We start from the raw sequence: 9,244 nt of genomic DNA, 5'->3' as shown, positions 1-9,244 counted from the left end.
AGATGACTCCGGGATAATGACACAACAATTCAGCATTCATTTTCCTCCTCTGAAGCCACGGAGATGCTGCCACCGAATGGCAGGAAGGCTACCGCCCCCACGATGCCTCGCGTCTCTGCGAGCTGGAACGACGCCCGCGGCAGGACTGAAACGCTCAACTCCTTTGTGTGACTTCACTGGCTGCAGCCAATCAGATCAGAGGGAGGCGAACAAAGGACTCGAGGACAAAGGCTATCGGGACGAAGTGTGTTTTGCACAACGACAGCTTATACTTTGAATAAAACTTTGTCCGTCTTAAAAGGCGCCACTGGACTCGAACTTTGTTCTGGGGAAAGTTAAGCAGCTAATAATACAAGGAACGGAAATTAAATTTCTTCGTCCTGGAATGCAGCTCTTCTAGGCGTTTTTGGAACTAGGTTTGTTAAACGTACCAATATCCAACGCAAGACTAAACCCATTGTTTCCTTCTAAATTAAAGAGAAAGGTAACATTTGATTGTGTCCGCGGAGGGCCAAAAATTTAGGTGAAATTATTTCGCCGACAAATCAGCACAATCAAGCTGCTTGCAGAAGTAGAAAAGAACAAGAGTTAAAAGACTAGCACAATTCGTGGCAGGGGATGAGCTTCCATGAGGCACGGCTCACTATTTCAGAGAACGGAAATGATTCACTCAAGTGTTGTTATAAAACAATAACGACAGCTCTTTTATTGAGAAAGTGGGTGGCCCTTAAAAGGGCCTTTTAGATCTTGTTGTCGCTCTTGCGCTTTGTACGAATTAAGGGTTTAACCCCCGAAGCCGTAGAGAGTGCGGCCCTGGCGTTTCAGAGCGTAGACCACATCCATGGCGGTCACGGTCTTCCTCTTGGCGTGCTCGGTGTAGGTGACGGCATCCCGGATGACGTTCTCCAGGAAAACTTTGAGCACCCCGCGAGTCTCCTCGTAGATCAGCCCGGAGATACGCTTCACACCCCCACGTCGAGCCAAGCGGCGGATAGCCGGCTTGGTGATGCCCTGGATGTTATCGCGCAGAACTTTACGGTGGCGTTTAGCGCCGCCTTTGCCAAGACCCTTACCGCCCTTGCCGCGCCCAGACATCTTCACAACAGACTTTCCAACAGCACCGAAATGATTCCAGAGTGCGGCAACGTGGGCTTATATTGCCCTTTGCCCGACCACAGTGAGAACTGAGCCGTCAAGGCTGCTCATTTTGCATACACAGCGGGGGTTGTTCAGCGATCCGGCCAATCAGCAACGGAGATGTTTCAAAGTGACCAATCAGCTATCAGTGTTTCAAACTCGACATTTTGGCGCCTTTCCATTTTGTCCTTGAGTCTGCGTAGAAAAAGTGACCTTTGCGTCTTGCAAGGTTTGGGCGCTGCGAACTGCGGTTGTTTTCCACCAAGCTAAATAAAGGCTATTGAACTTCCTGTTCCGGTAACGTCTGTAGCTCATTTTTTCTCAGTGGGGTAAGGAAGGGCCGGCGGTGGCCAAGGAACTGCCCTCCTATTCTTGGGAAGCTGCTTATCCCAGTGCCATGGCCTCGTCTCCCGGTAGCCCCCCTTCTTCCCAAGCCGTCACTCACCTGGTCTTTGACATGGACGGCCTGCTCTTGGATACGGAACGGCTTTATACGATCGGCTACCAAGAAATCTGCCAGCGCTTCGGTAAGACTTACACCTGGGATGTGAAATCCTTAGCCATGGGCACAAAAGCCCTGGAGGGAGCAGAGATCATCCGAGAGGCCCTGGATCTCCCGATCACCAAAGAAGAGCTATTGCGCGAAAGCAAAATCCTGCATGAGAAACTCTTCCCCACCGCCGCCTTGATGCCGGGCGTCGACAGACTCGTCCGTCACCTGCACCGTCACCAGGTCCCCATCGCGGTGGCCACCAGCTCGTCCCGAGCCAGCTTCGAAATGAAAACCACGCGCCACAAGGACTTCTTCCGCTTGTTCCATCACATCGTCTTGGGGGACGACCCCGAAGTGAAAGCCGGCAAGCCGCAGCCAGACATCTTCCTAGTCTGCGCCCGGAGATTCCACCCGCCACCCCGGCCGGAAAAGTGCCTTGTCTTCGAGGATGCCCCCAATGGGGTCCAGGCGGCGCTGACCGCCGGCATGCAAGTGGTCATGATCCCGGACGAAAACCTGGACAAAGATCTCACGAAGGGAGCGACCCTCGTGCTCCAGTCTATGGCAGATTTCAAGCCTGAGCTCTTTGGTTTACCACCCTTTTGATTAAGGACCTGCTGTTCTTGTTTCGCTTTTGTATCTCATTGATTTAGTGTCCCCTGATTTGGGGCGGGAGGGTTTTTTTAAAAATTATTATTCAAAAGCTTCAGGTTTCCAATCAAAATCATATGTCTTATTTTATTAAGTTTACCGGATGACTCGTTTAATCAGATCCAAGGGAGGTGACTGGGAGTATGGGGAGGCTACCGAGGACTCAGCAGACTTTGGACTCCTTCTTAAAAAAAACATAGTCACCCTATCCCTCCCCTCTTTGAATGGGTGAATGGACTCTGAACTGCATCTGTTTTACTGCCTTGTTTACTATACACACCATCCAATAAAAATATATATATATTCCAATTACAACATTTCTGGCCTAAGATTTAAAACCTGAAAAAAGAAGAAATAGGGGGAAGCCGAGGGAGAAAAATGTAATTTTAAGAGTGTTTATATTAACAGTGTTAATATTGAGAGCCCGTTTGGTGTACTAGTTAGGAGCATGGACTCTAATCTGGGAGAACCAGGTTTTATTCCACACTCCACGTGCAGTATGCTGGTGTGACCTTGGGTCAGTCACAAGCAATGCCCCCTCTAAGCTGTGGATTCTTGTGAGCAAAAATTCTACTTTGTAAGATACTGGCATTCAAGTTGTGAGCCAGCGATTTGGCTACTGCATAAATGAGTTTGCTCTGGAAGCATCCTGAGCCAAGACAGAGGCTAAAAGACCGAGCTAGTTCGCACTAACTCAGCTTAGAGGGAACACAAGTTCTCTCAGAGCTGCTCTCTCAAGGGCGGTCCTCGAAAGACCTCTCTCAGCCCCACTTACCTCCCAGGGTGTCTGTTGTGGGGAGGGGAAGGGAAAGAAGATTGTAAGCCGCTCTGAGACTCCTAGTAGTGAAAAGAGGGGTACAAATCCAATCTCTTCTTAATAATTTGTATCACTAAGGAAGGCCATGTAGCTGAAAGGCATTTGGCTTTAATGGGGTTTCTAAATTATTTATTACTTATAAATGCATCAAAGTTTTGTTCATTTAACATTGTATCCCATTAACATTTATCCTGTTATTAGGCTGGGGAGGGGGCCCCCCTTTTTTGGGGGAGGGGGTTGTGCACCTTGTTTACTCTTCCACATTTCTGCAATGTTTTATCTCTTCATTCTCAGAGTAACCATGCTTGGTGTAATCCCCTTGTTCGGCTAAGTTAGGGCCTGCCAACCTCCAGGTGGTGACTGGAGATCTCCTGGGATCACAACTGATCTCCAGGTAATAGAGATCTGTTCACCTGGAGAAAATGGCCACTGTGGAAGATGAACTCTGTAGCATTATGCCCCATTGCAGCCCCTTCCCTCCCCTCCTCAGGCTCCCCCCCCCAAATTCTCCAGGTATTTCCCAACCTGGAGCTGGCAACCCTATGAATGGGATAGGATAGACGTTCCCTAACAATTCAGCAAAAGCCTTAGGAGCATGGGATTATCAGCCCCTGGACTTGACCTGGGATCCAGTTATTTTTTACTCTTCATTGGATCTGCATTAACATGTTCAAAAATTAAAAGATGACCACTATTGGGATTGCAACCATATAATAAAGTGCGTGCCAAATGCTGCAAAAACTGCCTGGTCTCTTCTCCCCCCCCCCCCTTTGCTGTTTTTCTACATAATCATGCAGATCTTGCATGGTACTTTTGTGACTTTTGCACTGTTTTTAGTTTGTTGTTTTAAGTTGCTTTTAATTGTTACTGTAAATTGTATTAATATTGGTGGAACCTGCCCTAAGCCTCCTTGCGGGGGGGGGGATACAAGTCCAAAAAAGTAAAAAGTAAATAAATGAACAAGTATTAAATGTAATAAAACAACAATATCTTGACTAGGAAAACATCCAAAAAAGTAAATAAATGAACAAGTATTAAATGTAGTAAAACAACAATATATTTAGGAAAACGGTCTCTTTTGAACTCACTCCTTAAAGATAATGATTGAGCCCACTGGGGAGGGACTGTGGCTCAGTGGCAGAGCATCTCTTTGGCACGCAAAAGGTCTCAGGTTCAATCCCCAGCATCTCCAGTTAAAAAAAGACTAGGCAATACATGATGGGAAAGACCTCCGCCTGGGACCCTGGAAAGCCACGGCAACTGTCAGTCTGGTGAGACAATTCTGACCTTGATGGTCTGATTCGTTATGAGGCAGTTTCCTGGGTTCATTGCACTCAGCCCCAAAGTTCAGAATACCCTTCTGTTTAAAGCATTCTGACCACAGTCTGTATAATTATTTAGCTTTCGACCCCTTGGAATCTTAACACCAGTGGGGCAGTTATGCAACTGTCTAGTGAGGGGGGGGATCCTTTTAAGAAAGGTATATGGATAATGCCAATATTCATTATCTGGCATAGAAATGTTGCAATGATTAATCTCTGAAAGAAAACACAGCTGCTCTCAAAACAAAGCATGGGCCTCTTTTGAATAGTTGAAACCTGTTCCTTTCTATGGTAAACAATCAGAAGGAGTTTCACAATCAGAAGGGTACTATTTGGCTGTTCTCCATTCCTTACCTCAAGTACCTACTTGTGCAACCATGGTTCCAGGGGAAGGGCTCAAGTATTTGATTTTCAAAAACAGCAGAGTTTGCAGAACCACTGAACGGTAGTTAATAGAGCTGGATTTTGGCAAGGCTTGGGTTGAAATCCCTGTTCAATGCCAAAACTCAGCGGGTGGGGTGGATTCACACACTTAACAGCCAAGCCTACCTTACTGGGGTGTTGTTGGAATAAAATGGAAGGGTTTGTAGGTCTTTAAGAAGAACCAGATACAAGGTGATTTTAAAAAACCTAATCATCTAAAAATGGCAAACTCAATTTGAACTCAGTTGAGAGCCAGTTTGGTGTAGTGGTTAAGTGCATGGACTCTAATCTTGGGAGAACTGGGTTTGATTCCCCACTCCTCCACTTGCAGCTGCTGGGTGACCATAGTTCTGTCAGAGCTGTTCTCTCAAGGACAGTTCTGGAAAGAGCTCTCTCAGCCCCACCTACCTCACAGAGTGTCTGTTGTGGGGTGAGAAGGGGAAAGTAAGCCGCTCTGAGACTCCGAGTGAAGGGTGGGGTATAAATCCAATCTCCTCTCCTCTAGAATTTTGGCTCTAAAACCCACACCTGCTTCTGAGGTACGTAAAACAGGATTTTGTCTCCAAAAGTAAACAACACACCCATGCCCATTCAGGACTCAACACATAACTTCCAGATGAAGTTAAAGTCCTGGGTAAACACATAACCCACAATGTCTCATCTCAGAAATTTACCATTGTGATGTACACATAAAAATATATATATTTGTGATTTCCAAGCCTTCCTCCCCCCAGTTCTTTATCCTTCAGAACATTTTTTAAAAATGTTCTCAGGAACAATTGATAGAGATCACGTGGTTATGATTGCTGCATAATATACCCAGAGTGTTAATAGCCCAATGTTAGATTCAAGTGGGTAGCCATGTTGGACTGAAGCAATAGAACAAACTTGGAGTCGAGTGGGCACCTTTATGAGCAACAAAATTTTATTCTAGGAGTGGGCACCTTTATGAGCAACAAAATTTAATTCTAGGTAGCTTTTGTGTGCATGCACACTTCTTCAGATACATGATGCATAAGAACAGTGTCCCCTCTAAGCTGAGTTAGTGTAAGCTAGCTCAGTTTTTTAGCCTCTCACACATTTTTGTCTTAGCTAAGGAAGGATGGCTCCAGAACAAACTAATTTATGCAGCAGCCAAATCGCTCGCTCACAATTTAAATGCCAGTAGCTCACCAAGTAGAATCTTTGCTCACCAGACTCCACAGTTTAGGGAGAGAGTATTGCTGAAGAAGTGAGTGTGCGCACAGAAACTTATACCCACCCCCCCAAAAAAAAAACCCCAGCTTTGTTGCCTTAAAGGTACCACTGGACTCAAACTTTGTTCTGGTCCAATATTGGAGAATGGAGACAATACAGTACATTTCCCCACCTTCAATATACGTGTTTGTAACAAAACCTGTGCAGTTCAATGAAAGGTAACAAATAGGCAACAGATGCAGTCTTTTTTTTTCTTTTCTTTTTTGCAAAACCTCAGCAGTCCTACCCTGTGGCCTATTCCTAAATATAGTCTCGAGAACCCAGTGAGAATGATACCAGTTAACAGTCCAAGAGCTCTGTAGCCTCCTCCCCCACTATCAGCATAGTTCTGTGCAGGATCTGGCTTCAGAAGGCTGAGAGTGGAGCAACTCTACACAGATCGCCCTGTATTTCATTGCTTTCCCCAGCTATTCACTTAAAACGGAGAAGGGTGGAAGATACTCCCTTTTTAGCAAGCAAAAACCTATCTTTGTCCTGTTGTAATTAAAAGGCAAGCCACATGCAATAAGTTTAAAACAGAATTCTACAATGAAGAGGCTATTTTCATAAGAGGGAAGAAGAAAAACTTGAAATCAAATCGAGTTTCTAGCTTTATTCAGGTAAAGTCCTAAAACTGGACTCAAGGAACGTCCTTCCATAAAACCACAATGTTTGATCAAAACCCCCAACATTAAGCACTGTCACTTTATTTGTAAAGCATCAAGATAAGAGTCACTGCAGCTTCTTTTAGGAAAAAGTGGGTGGCTCTTAAAAGAGCCTTTTGGGGGATTCTCGGGTCTTCTTGCGAAGCAACAGTCCGCTTACTTGGAACTCGTGTACTTGGTCACGGCCTTGGTGCCCTCGGAGACGGCGTGCTTCGCCAACTCCCCGGGGAGCAGGAGACGCACCGCCGTCTGGATCTCCCGGGAGGTGATGGTGGAGCGCTTGTTGTAATGGGCCAGGCGGGAGGCCTCCCCGGCGATGCGCTCGAAGATGTCGTTGACGAAGGAGTTCATGATCCCCATGGCCTTGGACGAGATGCCGGTGTCGGGGTGGACCTGCTTGAGGACTTTGTACACGTAGATGGAGTAGCTCTCCTTCCTGCTCTTGCGGCGCTTCTTGTCGCCCTTCTTCTGGGTCTTGGTCACGGCTTTCTTGGAGCCCTTCTTGGGCGCAGGAGCGGATTTAGCTGGCTCAGGCATCTCGGCGGGACGCTTCCAACCACACAAACACGCGACAGCAGCGAGACGACTTCCTCTAGCTCTCAAACCACTCCCAAGGAGAACGCGACTGAAGGGCGACTCCGCCGTGCCTCTATTTAAAGCTCCTTTATGCAAATGAGGGCATCGAAGTTCTTGCGATGCCATTGGATCCCTTGCTTTCTGACGTCAGTGCCACTGCGCGCGCACATGCAAATTAAGGGACTGTGAGGCCCCGCTCGCGATTGGACGGGCGCAGCATCTTCTCCTGGGGTTGGTGGCGCTGAGAGATCCGGTTTCTCATTGGCTACAAAAGACCTAACTCCCGATGCAGCCAATCAAAAGTGCCGTTTCCCAGGTATCAGGAAGGCATAAAAGCCCCCTTTCCTGCGCTTGCTAATCACTCGCGGTTTTGTTTTTTTTGTTGCTGGGCAAGGTTTCTGCTGAGAGTAAACAGCGCCGTAATGTCTGGTCGCGGCAAGCAAGGCGGCAAGGCGCGGGCGAAGGCCAAGTCTCGCTCCTCTCGGGCCGGACTCCAGTTCCCCGTCGGCCGCGTCCACCGACTCCTCCGCAAGGGCAACTACGCCGAGCGGGTCGGCGCCGGGGCGCCCGTGTATCTGGCGGCCGTGCTGGAGTACCTGACGGCGGAGATCTTGGAGTTGGCCGGCAACGCGGCTCGGGACAACAAGAAGACCCGCATCATCCCGCGCCACTTGCAGCTGGCCATCCGCAACGACGAGGAGCTGAACAAACTCCTGGGGAAAGTGACCATCGCCCAGGGAGGCGTCCTGCCCAACATCCAGGCTGTCCTACTGCCCAAGAAGACCGAGAGCCACAAGGCGAAAGGCAAATAATGGAACACTTTTAACCGAACAGGACGCGCTTCTCTCTTCTGAACCCAAAGGCTCTTTTCAGAGCCACCCACAATCTCATCTAAAAGAGCTGCGACTCTGCTTAAAAGGGGTCTTCTCAGTTCGCTGTTGTCCGAGAGCCAGGAACTTTAAAAAATATCTCAATTAACTTTTCAAGAATCCTCATTATGTTTCCTTTAATTCTGTTGGCAAGAAATTGACCAGATGGTCAATTTCCGGGAAAATGTCTTAGTTATCGCATTCTACTTTTTTTTTTTTCCTAGAAACGATTCGCTGTGCCATATGGAGGCGTGAAGCGAATCAAGCCGCTCCGGCGAAAATCAGTCTTGTTTTCCGGGTGGCTGTGCTCAGAGAACATAGCCTCGTCGGTATCTTAAGCTATGTATTCTGGGAACCAGGGAGGAATTCATTCCTTTGGTGCGAAGGGGGTGTCTACTGTTGATCCCTAAAGGGGCATTAGAAAGACGCAGGGAGGGTCTATCAATGGCTGCCAGTGGGGGTGACTGGAAAGGAACTTCCATATCCAGAGGCAGTAAATCTTTATCAGCGCTAGTAGGTTTCTGTGTTTTGTTTAACTGGTTCTCCCGGACAAGAGGGAATTGGATAAGCATATGGAGCAGAGGTTCATCAGTGGCTATTAGCCACAAGGTATAGATAGGGACTCAGGGTCTGGGGCAAGTGATGCTTTGTATTCTAGATGCTGGAGGGGGGCAACAGTGGGAGGGCTTCTAGTGTCCTGGCCCCACTGCCGGGTCTCCTGATGGCACCTTGGTATTTTTGGCCACTGTGTGACAGAGGGCTGGACTGAATGGGCCATTTGCCTGATCCAACATTGGCTTCTCTTATGTTCTTAAGGACAGCTGGTTGGTCACTGTGTGGGCTAGACGGACTACCGGTCTGATCCAGCAAGACTGTTAAGTATCTCACTTTGGGCTTTCCTGTATACTTCTATCACTCCATACCTCAGTTTCCAGACACTGCATTTTATTAGGTTAGACGATGCCCTGTACTTTTGCAACTTTTACAAGCATGTTTTTACAAGATTCCTCCCACCTTTTGATTGGGGGTATACAGATCCAGAGATCTCTATTCCT

The 9,244-nt window shown here is 47.6% G+C and overlaps 4 protein-coding genes across 4 annotated transcripts; 2 read left to right on the top strand and 2 right to left on the bottom strand.

The window, feature by feature from the left end:
* Window positions 1-756: 756 nt before the first annotated feature.
* On the bottom strand, window positions 757-1,095 carry LOC107122150 (histone H4). The gene has a single exon (XM_015425181.1). The coding sequence runs from the start codon at window positions 1,093-1,095 to the stop codon at window positions 784-786; it is 312 nt and encodes a 103-aa protein (XP_015280667.1). The 3' UTR covers window positions 757-783.
* A 276-nt stretch (window positions 1,096-1,371) lies between these two features.
* On the top strand, window positions 1,372-2,465 carry LOC107122148 (pseudouridine-5'-phosphatase-like). The gene has a single exon (XM_015425179.1). It carries the CDS (start codon window positions 1,535-1,537, stop codon window positions 2,234-2,236), a length of 702 nt encoding a protein of 233 aa, XP_015280665.1. The 5' UTR covers window positions 1,372-1,534; the 3' UTR covers window positions 2,237-2,465.
* A 4,213-nt stretch (window positions 2,466-6,678) lies between these two features.
* LOC107122149 (histone H2B 5) lies at window positions 6,679-7,360 on the bottom strand. Its single transcript, XM_015425180.1, has one exon. It carries the CDS (start codon window positions 7,279-7,281, stop codon window positions 6,901-6,903), a length of 381 nt encoding a protein of 126 aa, XP_015280666.1. The 5' UTR covers window positions 7,282-7,360; the 3' UTR covers window positions 6,679-6,900.
* A 337-nt stretch (window positions 7,361-7,697) lies between these two features.
* LOC107122144 (histone H2A type 2-C) lies at window positions 7,698-8,606 on the top strand. The gene has a single exon (XM_015425175.1). The coding sequence runs from the start codon at window positions 7,743-7,745 to the stop codon at window positions 8,130-8,132; it is 390 nt and encodes a 129-aa protein (XP_015280661.1). The 5' UTR covers window positions 7,698-7,742; the 3' UTR covers window positions 8,133-8,606.
* Window positions 8,607-9,244: the final 638 nt, after the last annotated feature.

The sequence above is a fragment of the Gekko japonicus genome, unplaced genomic scaffold (genome assembly GCF_001447785.1).
Source record: "Gekko japonicus isolate JY-2015 unplaced genomic scaffold, Gekko_japonicus_V1.1 scaffold4645, whole genome shotgun sequence".
In the NCBI taxonomy this organism is placed as follows: domain Eukaryota; kingdom Metazoa; phylum Chordata; class Lepidosauria; order Squamata; family Gekkonidae; genus Gekko; species Gekko japonicus.
Note: the sequence above shows the minus strand (reverse complement) of the source record. Positions and strands in the feature narration are given on the sequence as shown.

Excerpts from the sequence above, each read along its gene's own strand:
- LOC107122144 (XM_015425175.1), top strand. The coding sequence starts at position 7,743 with ATGTCTGGTCGCGGCAAGCAAGGCGGCAAGGCGCGGGCGAAGGCCAAG.
- LOC107122148 (XM_015425179.1), top strand. The coding sequence starts at position 1,535 with ATGGCCTCGTCTCCCGGTAGCCCCCCTTCTTCCCAAGCCGTCACTCAC.
- LOC107122150 (XM_015425181.1), bottom strand. The coding sequence starts at position 1,095 with ATGTCTGGGCGCGGCAAGGGCGGTAAGGGTCTTGGCAAAGGCGGCGCT.
- LOC107122149 (XM_015425180.1), bottom strand. The coding sequence starts at position 7,281 with ATGCCTGAGCCAGCTAAATCCGCTCCTGCGCCCAAGAAGGGCTCCAAG.